This window comes from Durio zibethinus, chromosome 9 (genome assembly GCF_047325235.1).
Source record: "Durio zibethinus cultivar Kanyao isolate XHJ-2024 chromosome 9, ASM4732523v1, whole genome shotgun sequence".
NCBI classification, from domain to species: domain Eukaryota; kingdom Viridiplantae; phylum Streptophyta; class Magnoliopsida; order Malvales; family Malvaceae; genus Durio; species Durio zibethinus.
Genome location: NC_143170.1, coordinates 3,085,256 through 3,105,093, shown reverse-complemented (window position 1 = coordinate 3,105,093; position 19,838 = coordinate 3,085,256). Strand labels below are relative to the sequence as shown.

At 31.4% G+C, this 19,838-nt stretch overlaps 2 protein-coding genes across 6 annotated transcripts; one reads left to right on the top strand and one right to left on the bottom strand.

Moving 5' to 3' along the window:
- The first annotated feature begins 59 nt into the window (after window positions 1-59).
- Window positions 60-7,437, top strand: LOC149516711 (putative diphthine methyl ester synthase). Of its 5 annotated transcripts, XM_089765471.1 has the most exons (8): window positions 60-323; window positions 3,785-3,806; window positions 4,139-4,302; window positions 4,387-4,511; window positions 5,231-5,460; window positions 5,927-5,966; window positions 6,075-6,166; window positions 6,993-7,437. In XM_089765471.1, the coding sequence occupies exons 3-8, from the start codon at window positions 4,153-4,155 to the stop codon at window positions 7,211-7,213; spliced, it is 858 nt and encodes a 285-aa protein (XP_089621597.1). In that variant the 5' UTR covers window positions 60-323; window positions 3,785-3,806; window positions 4,139-4,152; the 3' UTR covers window positions 7,214-7,437. The 5 variants fall into 5 exon arrangements, with proteins under 5 accessions (XP_089621597.1, XP_089621598.1, XP_089621596.1 ...); XM_089765472.1 differs by lacking the exon at window positions 3,785-3,806 and having other exon boundaries at window positions 4,139-4,236; XM_089765470.1 differs by lacking the exon at window positions 3,785-3,806 and having other exon boundaries at window positions 61-323.
- A 7,078-nt stretch (window positions 7,438-14,515) lies between these two features.
- Window positions 14,516-18,031, bottom strand: EMB1586 (P-loop containing nucleoside triphosphate hydrolases superfamily protein). The gene is made up of 3 exons (XM_089765477.1): window positions 17,894-18,031; window positions 17,126-17,353; window positions 14,516-16,642 (listed from the first exon to the last, which is right to left on the bottom strand). The coding sequence occupies exon 3, from the start codon at window positions 16,525-16,527 to the stop codon at window positions 14,845-14,847; it is 1,683 nt and encodes a 560-aa protein (XP_089621603.1). The 5' UTR covers window positions 16,528-16,642; window positions 17,126-17,353; window positions 17,894-18,031; the 3' UTR covers window positions 14,516-14,844.
- Window positions 18,032-19,838: the final 1,807 nt, after the last annotated feature.

Below are 19,838 nucleotides of genomic sequence, written 5' to 3'. Positions count from 1 at the left end.
ATCATTTTCTTTTGTTTACGTATGTGAGCGTGCATTACACGTACTTCGCCATTTTCACTTTTCTTTTTTTAATTTAATATTTTATATCTCTTTCCTTCTCACCCTCGCGATTTCTCTTTCGTCCCCGTACGATTTACTCCACCCAGAACCTTCTAGAAGCAACAAAACATAAACTCCGCTCTCTTTCTCCCTCTCTCTCACTCAACGTGCCTACTTTCACTCTGTTTACGGTGTTGAAACCTTTGATTCAACGGTGTCTGATCGCATGAGCCAGGTTTTTTGCTACTTGTTTGGTTGGTGAGAAAATTCTCGCTTTATTTCAGGTACGAAAATTTATTTTTATACTCTTATATCCTCTTATTCTCTCTATAAGATTTGAATATTTTGATTTTTAGTGTTTTCTCCATGATTGATGAAAGAAACGAATTAATATTGCAACTTTTGTTTGTCGATTAGGTCGAAAAAATCACAATAGCAAGAAACTGTTAATACTATATTGAAACCGTTTACGTTTTTATGTATCTGAAATAGGATATATAAATAAGTTTTGTAGTTGAATTTGGCCGACTAAACTAGATATTTTCAGCTAGAAACATCGATGATATTTCTTTGTTAATTTATTTATTTTCTTTTCTTGCATTTTCTCGGCTACCAAACGGATCAATGTTATGTGCTGATTTTTTTTCTAATTTTTTATTCATTTGATCTAATTGGAGTTTAAGCAATCACCAGTTAAAGAGCTAAGTGCACGCCACAGGAATATCTCTGTCTGGAGAATTCCTGTTTTGTAGGGTTTGGATCTAGGACCGAACCCGATTTCCTTATCGCCGGCCGACCAAGCTTGCGAATCGCCGCCGGTTCTCTCGGTCACTCGCATACTTTCCAAAAGTGGTGGTATATGGTGAAATATTATAGTACTAGGTTTACGTACATTGTTTTTTATTTGAATTAGATTGTCTGGGCCCCAAAAAAAGCCTAGTGATCCAGTCTGCTAACAAAAATGAGCCCGATGGGAGCGGACCTGACTCTGGTGCTGGATTTCTAGAGAAATCGTATTTATTATTGTAACACGCTATTAAATTTAACAATAAAAATAGTATATTAAGTAATAATTTTATATTTTGATAATTAATAGTAAATAATATAATAATGTTATTATTTTCTTAAAATGAATATTTTAATAATTTATTATTATTATTCAATTTAAAATATTAGTTGCATATTTTATTTATTAATGTATTTATATTATTATTTTAATAATAAATAAAAATAAAAATAATTTTGTAATGATTTAATAATGGATATTTTTAATTATAAAAAATAACTATTTTAATAATATAATTACTTTTAATATTTTAATAATAAATGTTAATATTTTTATTATTATATTAATAAAAACAATATTTTAAGTATAACAATACTGTTTTGAATATTTTAAAATATTAATATAAATATTAAAAGAGTTTTGTTTTAAGCATTTTTATATTAATATAATATTTTAATATTAAATATTATTATTAAAATATAAACTTTTGAATATTAATAACTTTAATATATTTCAATCATAAATAATTTTAATATTTTAATAATTATGTCAATATTATTTAAAAGCAAAGTATCTGAAAAACAATTAAAACTATTTTTTATTGACTCATTTAAATAATAAAAAAATCTTTAATTTTTCAAAAAAATAAATATTTTTCAAAAAATTAATCTTCACAAAATGAAAGGAATTTAAGAGAGCCAATTGAGGTAAAAAAATCATTGAAGTGAATTCATTAATATTGATCCAGAAGAAAAAAGGGGGAAACAAACTCCCCACATGGCATCAAGGTCTCGGTTCATTATTATCTCAACAAAAGTGGGAATTGTCAGAAATGAGAGGACCTCAATTTTGTAGGAGCCCATACCTTCATACCTACAAAGGGAGAAACAGAAAGATAAAGTCTGATGAACTACTAGTGGCCTAAGACGACAATAAAAGCCTTAAAAATGTGTGGCTGCCCTTTCCTGCAGCTTTCCCAAATCATGATGTTCTATTAAAATTAAAGATAAAGTCCAACCATTTAGGCTTCTATGGTGGGTTTTTTTTTTTTTTTTTTTATGGCCAAATAGTGGGTTGATTATGTGAATCTCGTTTGTGGAAAATTTAAACTGTCAACTAGCCGCCTGGCTAGAACCCCCACTGCTTCTGACCTCTAGAATTTATTTATTTTTTTAGTTTGGTCGCTGCTGCAGCGATAAGATGTATAATTTTCAGCCGACTTTCTTGACTAAAAACATCATTTTAAAAAGTTTCCATGAAATTCTGGTATTCTGGTTTTTGCTGGTATCTGACGGTAATCTGTGACAATCTGTGCATTAAATTTAAGCATTGTTCTTGACTTTTAGAGTGGCAGTGTAACACAATTTCATTAAACTTAGTCATGGCTGCTAACAATGTGTTGTCATTTACAATGACAAATGGCTTTAAGTCATTATAGTCTTAAAAAAAAAATTCTTTAATTGTACAACTTTTTTCTATTTCTTAATAGGTCTCATTGTTGTTTGGGTACATTATTTGAATTGGTCACTTAATTATTAGATCTAATAATTTTAAATATAAAGTAAAAACAATATATAAAATATATAAAATAATATGATTTAAAATTTTGATATAAATTACCATATCTAGTTATCATCTCTTTGAAATATTTTCAAACATGTTGCAACTTTAAATTTAAATAATATAACTTTATTCATCTTTAAATTATGAAATTGACAAACCCATGCTTCTAGAAAGAGATTTTCAGGTTTAAATTTCTTTTTTACTACAATCATTTTGTCTAGAAAAGAAAAAAAAAGTTTTTTCTTTTTTTTTTATAGTATATTAAGAGTTGGCATGGTCCATGAATAAAATACAATTGCGTATAGAAAGTGCCTGCCAACAATATCCATTGTATTTCTACGAAGATCAATTTGGTGTTGAAAATTTCTCTTTACCAAATAATTTCATAGTGAAAACTAATGTTAGTGTTCATGACATTTACTTGCGGTCCCCTAAAGGTTGTCCCAAGTCTAAGCACATAATTTGTATGTCATGTCAACGATATCGATTTTATTTCTATCAAGATCAATCTTATCATATTCCAAAATTAACTATTATTTTGGTAGAAAGGAAGTAAATTCATGAATTCATTTATAAATTCATTTTTATACATTGACAGTGTGATTTCTTAATTCTATATAAAATTACATGTTGTTCAAGTGATTGGATGACGAAACTATACATATCATCTTTAATTTTCTTTTTCTTTTATAGTGTTATAAGGTAATCATTTGATGGTAATTGGATTAACTTTTTTTCTTTTTGCCTTTTATGTTCTGTTCCAAATTAACATTATTAACTGTGAAAATTGAAAAACAACAACATCAAATTATTGCACAAGCATTTGTTTCTTAATTTTTTGCCCTTTCTTCTCTCATTTTTTTTCTTTTCCTGTTTGATATATTTACATTCAATGCATCTAAATGTAAAGTTACATGCATGTTACAGTTGTGACATCTAAATAAAACTCATTAAAAAAAAGTTTTCTCGTTGGAATTGTTAATGATTTGATTACTTACTTTGTGGTTATTAAGGAGATAATTGATGTTTCTGCGGTAGGAAATGATGGTTCTTTCGTGTTTTTATTGAGGCAAACTGGTGGAAGCACTGGTTGTGCTTTGAGTTAGCAAGTATTTAACAAATAGGGAGTGTTTAGTACAAGAGTGCCTCTGATTTTGATTATTTTGTTATATGAAGATTTTGTTTAGCTGAGTTCTAGGTAGGCTATTGATTCAACTTGAAGGTTATAAAGCAATTGGGATAGAATTTCGTGTCAAAATGTTGTTGGAGCAGCTTTGTTTCTGTTTTGATGCTTAGAGTAATTGGTTTGGCAATTTATAACTGCAAGTTGTTATACTTTTTCAAATTTTATGGTGAAGTATGTCTCAGTATGAAATTTGTAAGTATGGAAATGAAATTGATAGATCAGTGCATCTCTTGTAATAAATCATCTATGGTATAAATTGAAACCATTGTATTGCAGTAAAATACCATTGTTAATAGTTTGATTCTTATCCTTTTTCTTGTTTCCCCTTTTGACCATTAATCCAGGTTAGCATACAGAGATGCTATATATTATAGGTCTTGGATTGGGGGATGAGAGAGACATTACTCTAAGAGGTTTAGATGCTGTGAAGAAATGTGAGAAGGTGTACATTGAGGCCTATACATCTCTTCTATCCTTTGGTCTTTCTACAGATGGCCTTTCCACTTTGGTACTGCAAATATTCTTTCTATTCCTGATAACTTTGCTATCTTTTTGTTAATTTTCATTTGTGCTAGAATTTAAAAAATGTCAGGAGAAACTGTATGGGAAACCAATTATACTTGCAGATAGAGAAATGGTTGAAGAAAAAGTAGACAATATTCTGTCAGAAGCTCATGGGTCTGATGTGGCTTTCCTTGTTGTTGGTGATCCTTTTGGGTATTGTCAGACTTTCTTTCTTTTCTCTTCATGATAAAATATTCTTATATGCTCTCATTGATTTTGGTTTTCTTTTTCGTGGATTTCTTTTTATATTCTATTTACATATAAACGGTATTGCTTTTATTTATTCGTAAAATGCTTAGTTTCATCAAATACATATGGTTTCAAAACTGTTTAAATCATTGAGTTGTTATTTTAGGTCGTCTTTCAAGGAAGTATGCAATTTCGGTTTAAAATTTCTCTTGCAGGCTGCCCAGTATGTAAATTGAAGTAGGAATGCCTGACTACCTTTATTGGAATTTTCATTCTACATGGGATCATTTTGTATGCCAGTTCCTATTGTTATTTAGTTTGATGAGCTATTCAAATCTGTTGGCCATCCTTCCTCGACAGAACATAGTGAATATGATTCTTCTATTTCCTGTTGTCCTTTCTTCCTCTCAAATCATCCTATGTGGGATGAAGTCTTAATATTTGAAACACCACTGCTAAGTAACTCAGTTAAGGCTTGGAATCGGAATGAAGCTATATTTAATCAAAGAATAATGATTGAACCTGGTCAAACCTGGTGTGTGGGAATTAATTGTGGTCCTTTTCTTTCTTCAGAGATGCTACGTGTATTGAGCTCCAATTATGCTGACGGTCTTTATTCACCTGAAAATTTTTTGCTGAGTTGCTTCTCTTTCTCATTAGTCTTTTGCTTGGGAAAATTGCAGAGCCACAACACACACTGATCTTGTTGTTCGAGCAAAGACACTGGGGGTTGATGTCAGGGTAGTGCATAATGCATCCATTATGAATGCAATTGGAATTTGTGGATTGCAACTCTACCGTTATGGGGAGACAGTTTCAATACCTTTTTTTACTGAAACATGGAGACCTGATAGTTTTTATGAGAAAATTCAAAGAAATCGTAATCTTGGATTGCACACACTCTGCCTGTTAGGTAAGGTTGTTTTGTATGTAAATCAGCTTTTAAAGTCTTTAATTGCATCTTCTCATTTTTTTTAATTATGCGCTACTCAAACATGCACTAGTTATAGGAGCTGAGTGTGCTTCTGTTTAATTATATCTGCAAAGATCTTCATAACCTTCGATAATCAGGCAGTCAGGACTCTGGAGAATGATCTTATCTTTCCTATATTTGAGTATTTGAGAGTGGTTGCTGTTAAAATATCAGCTAACTGTAGCTAGCTGATGATAAGCTCAAACATTTTCCAGAGCTTAGCATGCGGATGCACATTTTATTTTCAATTTGTTATGGGTCCGAGTATTTCTCCAGTTATCCACTAGAGACTCAAATAACAGGCCTTTTAAAATCATTACATTTTGTGGTGTTAATTTAAAGGTTATTCTTGTATGTTCTGCATGATTCGGGAATCTTAAATCGATTCACTTCCCTTCTCATACAGATATTCGTGTAAAGGAACCAACATTGGAATCTTTGTGCAGGTTTGTATCAGAAGTTGTAGTTTGTACTGTTTCTTGCTGCATACAGTTAAACCATTCTGCCATTGCTGGACGGATTATTTTTCATAGTTTTCCCTCAAATATTTTCAGGGGAAGAAAGCAGTATGAGCCACCTAGGTACATGACAATAAACACTGCCATTGAGCAGCTTTTGGAGATTGAACAAAAGCATGGTGAATCTGGTGAGGTTCAACAGCTTTTACTATCTTGAAGTATTCAGATATTTCTTTATTGTGTGTGCTTTTTCCACTTTTTGAGTCTACAAGGATGCTGGACTTAACGCATGTAACCCTCTTTAAGATGTATAGTCAAATGCAATGAAACATGTAAAATAAAATCTTTTATCAATTGATGCTCCACATTTGAACTAAAATATCTAGGATGTCGGCCCAGCAAGAGGGAACATCATATGATCTTTGTCCAAAGTCCTATTATGTTCTAGTTGGATCAGAAAGTCGTGACTCATGAACATTTCCTCTCTTTCTCCTTATCTGCATTTGCAATTAATCTTCTACAAAAAATTGAGTATCTAGAAAAGTAAAATATTGCCATCCCTACTCTTATTAACTCCTTTATAACGTCACAACATGGTTTGCACCTGCAAAATCATTAAAATGTTTTTGATAACAAGGAGAGTGAAAATTATAGAAGGTAGGAATTTTTTTTTTTTTTTGATAACCATTGTATAATTTAGATTGCTATTTCTAGCATGCAGATTGATGCCATCTATTTTTTTTTTCTTGTGGGGAAGTTATCTATGAACCTCTCCCTTTTTTTGCATCTCTTTTTAAGTGGCCTTTTGGTTTGAATCTATCATTTTTGTGGATCAGTTTTGAATATGAATAATGTAATACGTCCAGAGATATTATGTTCTCGAGCTAGTATTACTTATATATGCTTGAAAAGATGCTAGTTTTATTTTGCCTTTACTGGTATTGAGGGAAATGCAAAGAGGGGTATGAAGGAACAATTCTCCTAAGCATATTGTATTTATGCGTTACCTTGTAGCATACGATGAAGATACTGATTGCATTGGGTTTGCTCGGCTGGGAAGTGAGGATCAGATGATAGTCGCAGGCACAATGAAACAACTCCGGATAGTCGATTTTGGCAAACCTCTGCATTGCCTTGTCATAGTAGGCAAGACTCATTCAGTGGAAGAAGAAATGTTGGAGTTTTACAAGATCGGCAGTGAGAATTCAGAACAGAAAGGCAAAGGGTTTGCATGAATGTATCTTCTAACAGAAATGTTTCTTCCTCCTGGTGTAGGTGTGCAGGTTATTGTTTCTTTCTAATGCATGCTTTTATTTGCTTCTGGAAAACAATTTTGCAGCTCCCAGTTCTTTGACATGTTGGGAGACTCAGAACAATATTTGGATTCAACTCATTCAAACTGTATGATATCTGTTTGGGCTAATTTGTTATATTTTTTATCTATGCTTACTTTTTTAAACGTGTTAGTTTTCTTATCTTGAAGGACTTTGAATATACAAAAGCAGATCTTTTGAAGAGAAACAACAAAGTTTGCTTTTTGTTAGTTATTATTATTATTATTATTATTATTATTATTTTGCCATTTTCATTTTCTAAGATACAAAAGCAGACGACTTTTGAAGAATCAAAGAGTTGATGGCTAGGGGTAAGCAAAAATCGGTTTGAACCGATTAAACTGATCAAAATCGAGTGAATTTGGTTGAATCGATTCGGTTTATTCGATTTTAATTATAATCGATTTTTTAAATCGATTAAATTGGTTAATTCGGTCGGTTTTTGGTTTTTTAAATTGATAATCATATTGATCGAATTAATTGATTTTTTAATAATTAAAAATAAAAAAAATTGAGATAAATATTTTTATTTATATTTTTTTGGGTAAAATATTGTTGAAATTATTAAATTATTTAGTAATTTAGTTTGAATGATACTAGAGTTTGAATTTTATTGAATTGAATTTATGGTTAAATAATTATTCATAATAGAAAGAAAAATGATAAAAAAAATTAGTTATTTAATTGAACCATCGAATCGAACCGATTTTGATCGGTCCGGTTATGATCGGTTATTTAATAATATTTTATCGGTTCGATTATTTGTTAAATGAAAATCGGTTAAGTTAATTATTGATTTTTTCAAATTGAGTCAATCGAATTAACCATTTTGATGGCAATGGATTCACAGAAGCCAGTCATAGCAGCACAGGAGAAAAAAAATAACAAAGGTATTTTTCTTTGTAGATAACAGAAAAGGTATAGATCAAGAACAGAATTATTTATATAAATATAGGTTCAATTTCATAATAAACAAATTATAATAAAATATTAACAAGTTATGTAAGGAGTAGAATTGTTTACGGATCAAATTGAATCGGATCAAGTTTAATTAAATTGAAATGATTATAAACCAAAATGATTTGAATTTGAATTGATTAATTTAAAATAATTTAAATTTAAATTAATCCAACTAAAAATAAATTGAATTTGAAATGATTCAATATAAAATGATTTAGAGTTGACCCAACCAAAAATTATAGTCCATGTGTTAACAGTATTAAGTAGAGATAATAGTCGGATGGATTCATTACCTTGGATTTGGTTATTTTGAGTTAAAAAGAAGTTTAAGCGGTTTTGAGCTTAAAATTTTTTTATTATTTCATATTTGAATAATTTGAGTTTTGACACTTGAATTATTTATTTCATATTCAAATAATTTGAATTTAACCCTTGAATTATTTAGATTTTGGCTATAAAATTTGATTGATTTCAAATTAATATTATTAATTTTTAAAACCAAATCAATTTAAGTAGGATTTAGGGTGGATAAATTTGATTGTTGATATTTCTAATTAAATCATACTGGATTAGGTTCTAATTGAAAACAAGCAAAACAATTTTTTTTTTTTTAGTCAGCTTTATTAGCTCTAATATTAATAGTATCACTTAAGCTCTATATTTTTTTTAATCATTTGAGCTCTTGCGCAATTATCAATATTTAGCTTAGTGATGAGCATGGAGAAATTATTTTAAATGCCTACGTATAAAATTATATAAAAATTATAAAAATTGTTTTATGTATTTTTGTTTAATTATAATTTTTATAAATAATTAGATACTAAAATATAGTTTTTGATACGAGAAAATGTATTTGGCTAAAAAAAATACGAAAGAATGTATCATTTGAAATAAATTAATCTAGATAAAACTTAAAAGTTACTTTGAAAAACATTTAGTTCATAAAATCTAACATTTTTGAAGAAAAAATGATTCTTTGCTTAATCACTTTTTCTAATAAATTTTGAGTGAATTTAAATTCATGTGTTTGTTTTAGTTGTGTTTGATCAGTAAATGAATACATTTTTTATCTAAAAAATATAGTTTATATTAAAAGTAAAAATTAAAAAAAAAAGAAATAAATCAGTGTGAAAACTGAATATATATTGAAAAATTACTCATTAAAAATTATACAAGAGTTTTATGTTTATATACAACTAACTAGGGGTTAAACAAGGAAACTAAATATTCCTAAAAAACTAATCCTATAATTGAGGGATTGTTTATCCTAATTTTTTATTCTTAATTCTAGGGATACAAATACTTAATTCTAGATATACAAATATAAATATACAGATTATAAGATTACAACCAACTGTAAATAAGTGTTTTCTCACACTCCCCTTCAAGCTGGTGAATAAGTGTTTTCCATTCCCAACTTGGAAATAATTTCTTAAAATGTTGCACTGTTGAGACTTTTAGTCAACACATCTGCAAATTGACCATTGATTGATACATAAGGTGTACAAATCAACCCACTGTCTAGTTTTTTTTTATGAAATGTCGGTCTACTTCAATGTGTTTTGTTCTGTCATGTTGCACAGGATTGTGTGCAATGCTTATTGCAGACTTGTTATCACAATAGAGTCTCATTAGTCCATCCCACTTGATATTCAAGTCTTCTAGAATAATCTTTAACCATAATAGTTCACAAATTCTTTGAGCCATTGCTCTGAACTCTGTTTCAGCACTTGATCTTGCCACTACATTCTGTTTTTTACTCCTCCAAGTCACAAGATTACCGCCTAAGAAAGTGTAGTAGCCTGAGGTGGATCTTCTATCAGTTACTGAATCTACATAATCAGCATTTGTATATGCTTCTAGAACTAGCTCTGAATTTCTTTCGAATAAGATACCTCTCCCAGGATTAGCCTTCAAATAGTACAATATACGGTAAACAGCGTGAAAGTGCACTTCTTTAAGACTACGTATAAATTGACTTACCACACTCACAGCATATGCTATATCAGGTCTAGTATGTGAAAGATAAATGAGTCTTTCCACTAATCTTTGGTACATCTCTCTATTTACAGTAACATCTTTATTAGCTTCTTTAATTTTATGATTATATCTATAAGAGAATTTGTAGGTTTACATGTGGGCTTCCTAGTTTTTTTCAGAAGATTCATCACATATTTCTGTTGTGAGATAATGATACCATACTGTGAGTGAGCTACTTCAATTCCTAAGAAATACTTCAATCTCCCTAGCTCTTTTATCTTAAATTTTTTAGACAAACATTGTTTTAGAGATTTTTTCTCTTTTTCATCATCTCAAGTTACAATTATATCATCAACATACACTAATAGAATTGTGACTCTTCCTGAATCAGAGTGCTTGATAAATAATGTGTGATCTCCTTGACTCTGTTTATATCTCATTGCAAGCATCACTTTGGCAAATCTTTCGAACCAAGCCCTAAGAGACTATTTAAGACCGTATAAAGCCTTTTTTCAGCCTACATACTTTGTTTGCTTCTAGATGACCTCCAAATCTTAGTAGAACCTTCATATATATTTTTTCTTCCAAATCACCATGTAAAAAAACATTCTTTACATCAAATTGTTGAAGCTGTCAATTGTAATTTGCAGCCAATGATAACAAAATTCTAACTATATTCATCTTGGCAATTGGAGCAAAAGTTTCCTGATAATCCACTCCATAGGTTTGAATGTAGCCCTTGGCCACTAACCTGACTTTATACCATATGTCTTGTATTTTACAGTGAAAATCCATTTACACCTTCTTGAATTTTTTCCTTTAGGCAACTCTACCAGTTTTCATGTCTAATTTTTTTCTAAGGCTTCTATTTCTATTTTCATGACTTGTCTTCATTTCTCACTGGATAATGTCTCGAATAATGTAGTTGAAACAGAAATAATATTTAGGCTCACAAAACAATTTCTGTGGGATGGTGAAAAATTTTCAAATGACATAAAATTAGAAATTATGTACAGTGGATACTTAGTACATTCTCCGATTCCTTTCTTAATGGCAATAGGTAGATCATAATCACTAGTTATAATTTTAAGAAATTCATGCTCATTTTGAAAAACAGAGTCAAAAACTGTAGTTACCTCATTTTCAGAGTTAGGGTCAAGTTCTTGGACTAGCACTGGTTCGGGATCTGGAATTTTTCTTTTTAAGTACACCTGTAATTCCTTCATAGAATTAAGAATAATATTATCCTTTGTCACATCTTCTGTATTTGAAATTGGTTCAAACTCAAATTCAGTGTTTGACTTGGGTTCAGTAGAAATAAGTTTCGACTCAGAAGAATTAATGGATGTAAATGTTGAAGAAGGAGACAAATCAAGCAAAAAGAAGTCTTTATCCTTATCTTCTATAAATGAAGTCTCCCCCTGAAGATAAAGTTGAGCAAAAAATGATTTACTTTCTTCAAAAGTAACATCTGCAGATACATAAAATTTTTTAGTATGAGAATGATAGTACTTATATCCTTTTTGATTTGAGAAATATCTCACAAAAATACACTTAATCATTCTTGGATCCAACTTTTTTTTGTTATGACTGTGAATATGAACAAATTATGTACAACCAAATATCTTAGGTATGAGATTGTTTGTGGTATTGAGGTTGGGATAAAATTATGAGAGTAGTTCCGTAAGAGTTTTAAATCTCAAAACCCTTGACGATAACCTATTTATAATGTGTGTGACAGTGAGAACAGCTTCTCCTCAATAAGATTTAGGTACATTTGCTTGAAAAAAAAAAGCTCAGGTTGTGGCCAATAAATAACTATTTTTTCTCTTTGCCACTCCGTTCTATTGTGGAGTATTAACATAAGATGACTTATGGATAATCTTCTCTTTTTGAAATAGGTGGATAGACTCTAGTTGAAGTAGTCTCTTGCATTATTAGACCTAAATCTCTTGATTCTCACTCCAAATTGATTTTGGATCATGTTTTGGAAGCTTAAAAATACATTATTCACATCTGATTTGGATTTAAGTAAAAAAACTCAAGAGATTCTGGTACAATCATCTATGAATGAAACAAATCATCTTGCACTAGAAATATTAAAAATTGTAGAGGAACCCCAAATGTCACTATGAATCAAGTAAAAGGGAGTAGAACTTCTTTTGTTACTAATTGGAAAAGACACACGTCTATACTTTGCAAGTTCGCAAACATCACAATGAAAATCTTTGACATTTAGTCCTTTGAACAAAGAAGGAAACATGTTTCTCAAAGTTTCAAAAGAAGGATGTCCAAGACAAAAATGATAAAGCTAGATTTCGTCTTTATTGAAAGATTTTTCAGAAAGAAATGACAAAGATAAACTATTCTTTATTTGATGTCTCAATATAGTATAGTCCATCATTCTCTTTAACAAGTCCAATCATCTTTCCCGAACTCTGGTCTTGAAATTCACAATAAGAGGGATAAAAAGTCACTTTGCAATTCATATCTTTGGTAAATTTTTGTATAGATATCAGATTAGTAGACAATCTAGGAACATAAAGAACATTTTTTAGAATAAACGAGGGATTAACTTGAACATCTCCTAATCCTATTACTGTAGTAAGTGAACCATCTGCAACAACAATTTTCTTATTACTAAGACATAGGGTATATATCCTAAACTTCTGTGAGGAATGTGTCATATGATCTGGGGCTCCTGAGTCAATGACCTAAGAACTCGTAATAGGCTTAACCGAGACATTTAATCCATGAGAACCAGAAACTTTACTTGAACTAGAGACCTTACCCAAAGAACATACCACAGTAGGCTTTTCAAGGATTTTCAATAAGTTTCTCAGCTTTTCAATCTCTTCTCTGTCGAACTCTCCTTGTTTCTAAGACATATGTGGTACTCCATTGATTTTTTCAGTTGACATTTTCTTAAATTGGGTGGTAGTGATATCTTTCTTTAAAAGGGTTTGGCAATAAAGGCCTAAACAGGATTCGACAATGAAGACCTAAAATAGAAGTCAGCAATGAAGACTAAAAAATTTTGCTTCCCAAAAAGAGCCTAAAGCTCTCATACCATGTGGAAAAACTAAAAAATAAATCAGTGTGAAAACTGAATGTATATTGAAAAACTGCTCTTTAAAAATTATACAAGAACCTTAGATTTATATACAACTAACTAGGGGTTAAACTAGGAAACTAAATCTTCCTAAAAAACTAATCCTATAATTGAGGGATTGTCTATCCTAATTTTTTGTCTTTAATTCTAGGGATACAAGTACTTAATTTTAAAGATACAAATATAAATATACAGATTACAAGATTACAACCAGCTGTAAATAAGTATTTTTTCACATAATCATCAGATTGAACTCTATATTAAACAAGGATTGTTATTGTTTTCGTGTAGATACTGCTTCATTGTAGCAATTTGAGCTTTCCTTTACGTAGCCTTCCAACTGTTAAAGGTATTTGTGACATTGCACACAGAGGCATTCTAATCTCAGATATGACCTCAGACTGCTTAAGCTTTGTCCTCGACCAGGCAAGTGCATTTCCCTATAACAACACACATACTCTATGTTTTTTGAAGTACTAGTTGTTAATTTTTGATAGCTAATTCATGGGTAGCCCTGTAACAGTTGGTGGATTACCTTCTCGTCTCATCTTCTTCAGTAGCAATACCAATCATTCGACACTTCGAGAAAAGCACACCCCTTTGGAAGGGAACCATCGTATCAACTAGCATGTCCTTTGCAACTTTTCTAGCTGTAGCAGTTTGTGCTCTCATATCTGGTTACAGGCTTTGCAAGAGAATCGTCTGGTGATGTTGCTTGCCTGGCTGGTGTAAAATAGTGTATTCGTGCTTCATTCCGTAAACAACTGTTCTAGTATTAATAAATTAAAACAGCATACTTCGTATGTACATTATCCTTCAGACATCCAGTTTGACAAAAAATCCCAGAACTTGTTATATGACTGAATGTTGGCCATTGTTTTCCCAATTATTTTAGATCTTCAATCTCTCTAACTTGAAAGTTTACTCTATGTACCAAAACAAAGTATAACATGACAAACAAGCTAGACTCTTTGCCACTCTAAAAGGGATCTAATTCACCTATTTCTGGTAAACATATCCTGTTTCTTGCTGTTACTCCGTACAGAAGTAGTCGAAATAGCAGGCTAACAATTGAACTAGACACATGGAGTTCCGTCCAGATGTTACTCATTAGCTTGTTGAAATCTCGATTCTATGTTCAAGATTAGAGGTTCTACAAGTAGACAAACTAACGATTTTCTCATGCACAAAAGGAAAAAATAAAGGATCTAATGTGCATTAACTAGGATTCCATATTTCAAATATACTTCAAATTCATCATGAAATGAGAAAGGTAATATATGCCTAGCTTCCGCTCCCCCCCCCCCCCCCCCCCCAAATGTTACTAAAGAAAAAGCATAAAGTTACAGTCACTATTTGTAAAGATATTCACTAGGCCACAAAACGATCCTCTGATGCACTTACAAGCGAGGCAAACAGAAGCAGGGGTAAGGTCCGGGTCAATTTCAAACTATGATAGGAAAAGAAAATCGAGCATGTATCACCTTGCACCCCCTAAAGTTTTGTCTTCTTCAATGACATGAAGTTTGCCTTCTGTAAACTCACAAGCGGGAATGGGGACCCCAAGCTGCTTCTGTAGTTTCTTCACAACAAACACTTCTGGCTCCTCACAGATGGTTACCACAGTACCTTTCCTGCCAAGTCGACCTGTTCGACCAGCTCGGTGTGCATAATGGATAGAGTCAGTGGGTAAGTCCAGATTAACCACAAGATCACATTCTGCCACATCCAAACCCCTTGCTGAAAGTTCATTAGTCACCAGAACTCTCAATTCTCCATCCTTGAATTTTTTCAAAGTTGTTGACCTCGCAAGTTTGCCAAGGTCACCATGCAGCTCTGCAGCTTTCATCCCTCGAGCCTGTAGTTTGAAGACAGCATCCTTTAGCTGCTTTGTATGGTTCATGAAGGCTATCACTGACTTGGCATCAAGTGCGTGGACACATCTTCTCAATGTATCAACCTTGTGCTGTAATTTTGTGACACAATGGTAATGTTTCAAAGCAGGTGGTAGGCTTTGTGACGCAGCCTGAGTCTGCATATTTGAACTTGAGCCTGAACTGGATGTAGGCCCTAAGAGATTAACAGGTCCAGAGGGAGAAACAGATTCAAGTGACATGACCTTTTTCGCTTGAACAAGAAGTGGGTCAGACCCCCAGCTCCTAGCTGCCCTTATAACTGAATATGGAACCGTAGCAGACACCATAATGGTCTGACGCTCGGCCAACTTAGCACGTGAGCCACGGGGGTCAGCACCTGATCTCCTACCCACATGTTCCAAAATCCGGTGCATATCCTCTCGGAAGTTAAATGAAAGGAGCTCATCAACTTCATCTAAAACCAAGAAGCGACAGCCATGAGTATGAAGTTTCCCAGCTGCACTGATCTCTGCAATTCGGCCAGGGGTGCCAACAACAATTGCAGGCTTGTTTTTCTTTAAAGCTTCTTCCTGTCTTGATCGGTTTGCACCTCCTACAAGTTGCTGAACAACTTTCTTGTCTGCAGGACCTAGAAGCTTTTCAAACTCCCTAACAATTTGCATCCCCAGTTCCCTAGAGGGAGCCACAATAACTGCTTCAATCTCTTTTTTCTTCACAGATTCACCCTCGCCATTTGGAGAGCTTTTTTTCAGTTGGCCTACTTCAGACAGTATGGGAAGGACATATGCTAATGTTTTTCCTGAGCCTGTGTAAGACTGAATCACAACGTCGTGACCCTTGAGAATTGTTGGAACTGCTGCAGACTGAACATCAGTTGGAACCGTGAAGCCAGCAGTCTCTAACCTCCCCAGCAACAAAGATGGGAGGCCAAGCTCAGAAAATGATTTTGCAGCAAATAGCGCTGACTCTATTTCTAGTGATTTTTTCACCCCAACTGCCTTAACTGCTTTTATACTGTCGCTTCTAACAACCATCACCTTACTTTTGGGTGCTTCATTAGAAACACTGAGCCGCTCGATTTTATTCTCTTTATTCTTGTTCGTTTTTCCGAAGTCACTCTTGAAACCAAGGCTGGCAAGAGTGAGAGGCCCATTATCATGATTAACGTGGCTCACAAATCGTACGCAGGCCTGGCACCAAACTTTCCTAGAAACATTAGGCAACCTATGCAAAGTTAAAGATTCTCCAAAATATACAAGCAACCTTGTTGAGGCTAATGCGGGCATCTTTGCTAGATTGTTATTGACCAGCCAATAAAAAATCGTCGTTTACAATAGCTCAACCCTGTACCATTTGATGATCGAGGATTGCCAAAAACCTTTTTAGAAACAGAATGTCAAGCTGCAGATTCAATGCAAGGCAATAAAAGGGTCAGAGCAATATTAATATAAATACTTCATGCACATTCTAGCTTCTAACATGCTAAAGCAAACATCAAACACTTGAATCCACAATATCAATCTTTGCTATATGTCTAGTAAGTAGGAAAAACCTTAAACTCTTATTCTTAATACTTAATATGCAACCAAAAACATGTATTCTCAAATGGATTTAAAAGTAATGGAATGAAACTTAATTCAAATCATAAATATAAGGTGTAATGGATGGAAGGTCATTTCACTGTTGACTGAAGCATTTTATCAAACGGTATCAGAACTATGTCAGCACCTGCAATCGGAATTCAACAGAAATGTTTAAAGTAGAGCCATGCTAACAAGAAACAACCGTTTTGAGTGTTTGTGTACCGAGAAAATGTGTGGAAAATCGACTATACAGAATTTTCTTTTTCGAGAGAAATTGGCCCAAACCAAAAGCTTGAGTTACCTTAAAGCTGAAATTGCTCCCGGCCTCTGTGACTCCCTGCGTGAGAGTAAACTCGGAGTTCAAACGCCATGTGTCGGATTGGGTCCTCGGCTTTAGGGATAAACTTAAAAGTTTAGGATTTTACCCATGGCCCATCCAATTTCAACCCGAGCTTAAAGCTTTAGGCAAAGCCATAAGCTTTTGGGTCGGACCAAAATTTGGTCTCAGCATCAACACCTCGTCGCCCAGCTTCAATGAAAAAAAATTAAACGCTTTCTTAAAAAAAAAAAGAATGCCTAGAGTGGAATGGTATAGCTGAAGGTGAAGAATTTTATGAAATTGGTTAAATCACGTTAGTGTTACATAAGAATATGACAAAAATAGAGGCTCAATTAAGTTATCATCTAACTTTTAACATTAAATATATAATTAGATCAAATTCATATGAAATATAATTTAATTCTAATTAAGTTTGAATATTAAATATATATATATATATTATATTAGATTAAATATTAGATTTAAAAATAAAAAAAATAAAAAATCAAATAGAATAAAATTATATATTTTTATTAATTTTTATAAAATAAAAATAATTATTTTATATTTAAATATATTTAATATATTAAAAATTATATTAAAATAATATTTAAAAATTAATGATAATCGATAAAACACAGTTCAAATCTAATTGAATTATATACAAATTCAATTCAAATTTAAATTATATTTTAAAATTTTATAAATTTACGTATTATATTAAAAAAAAGAAAAAGAAGAAGCAAATACCTTTATGAATTTTATCATTTTCTTTTGTTTCCGTATGTGCGCGTGCATTCCACGTACTTCGCCATTTTCTCTACATTTTTTTTAATTTAATCTTTTATGTCCCTTTCCTTCTCGAACTTGCGATTTCTCTTTGTTACCCTTACGATTTACTCCACCCAAAACCTTCTAGAAGTAACAAAACCTAATCCCCGCTCTCTCTCTCCCTCTCGCTGTGCCTTCTTTCACTCTGTTTGCGGTGTTGAAGCCTTTGATTCAACGGTGTCTGATCGCATGAGCCAGGTTTCTTGCTACTTGTTTGGTTGGTGAGAAAATTCTCGCTTTCTTTCAGGTACGAATATTTATTTTTATACTCTTATATCTTCTTATTCTCTCTATTAAATTTGAATATTTTGATTTTTAGTGTTTACTCCATGATTGATGAAAGAAACGAATTAATATTACAACGTTTGTTTATCGATTAGGTCAAAAAGATCACAATAGCAAGAAACTGTTAATACTATATTGAAAGTGTTTACGTTTTTATCTATCTGAAATAGGTTATACAAATACGTTTTTTAGTTGAATTTGGTCGACTAAACTAGATATTTTCAGCAAGAAATATCGATGATATTTCTTTCTTGATTTATTTATTTTCTTTTCTCGCATTTTCTCGGCTACCAAACGGATCAATGTTATGTCCTGATTTTTTTTTCTAATTTTTTATTCATTTGATCTAATTGGAATTTTAGTAATCACCAGTTAAAGAGCTAAGTGCACGCCAAAGGAATCTCTCTCTCTCTCTGTGTGCAGAATTCCTGTTATGTAGGGTTAGGATCTAGGACCGAACCCCATGCCCTTATGGCGGGCCGACTAACCTTGCGAATCCCCAGCCGGTGCTGTCGGTCACTCACATGCTTCCAAAAATGATGATTTGTGGTGAAATATTATAGTATTAGGTTTATGTACATTTTTGTTTTTTTTGAATAAGATTGTCTAGGCCTAGAAAAAGCCGAGTGATCCAGTCTGCTAACAATAATGAGCCCGATGGGAGCGGACTTGAATCTGGTGCGGGATTTCTGGAGAAATCGTATTTTATTATTGTAACACACTATTAAATTTAATAATAAAAATAATATATTAAATAATAACTTTATATTTTAATAATTAATATTAAATAATATAATATTATTATTTCTTAAAATGAATATTTTATAATTTATTATTATTCAATTTAAAATATTCTTTGCATATTTATTTATTAATGTATTTATATTATTATTTTAATAATAAATATAAATAAAAAATAATTTTGTAATGATTTAATAATAGATATTTTTAATTATAAAACATAATTATTTTAATAATATAAATGTTTTTAATATTTAAATAATAAATTTTAATATTTTATTATTATATTAATAAAAATAATATTTTAAGTATAACAATACTGTTTTGAATATTTTAAAATATTAATATAAATATTAAAGGAGTTTTGTTTTAAGCATTTATATATTAATATAATATTTTAATATTAAATATTATTATTAAAATATAAATTTTTGAATATTAATAATTTTAATATATTTCAATCATAAATAATTTTTAATATTTTAATAATTATGTAAATATTATTTAAAAAACAAAGTTTCTGAGAAACAATTAAAAAATTTTTTATTGACTCATTTAAATAATAAAAAGATCTTTAGTTTTTCAAAAATATAAATATTTTGCAAAAAATTAATTTTCACAAAAACGGAATTTAAAAGAGCCAGTTGAGGTAGAAAATCATTGAAGTGAATTCATTAATATTGATCCCAAAAAAAAAAAAAGAAACAAACTCCCCACGTGGCATTACGGTCTCGGTTCATTATTATCTCAATGAAAATGGGAATTGTCAGAAACGAGAGGACCTGAATTTGGAAGGAACCCATGCCTTCATACCTACGTAAGGAGAAACGGAAAGATG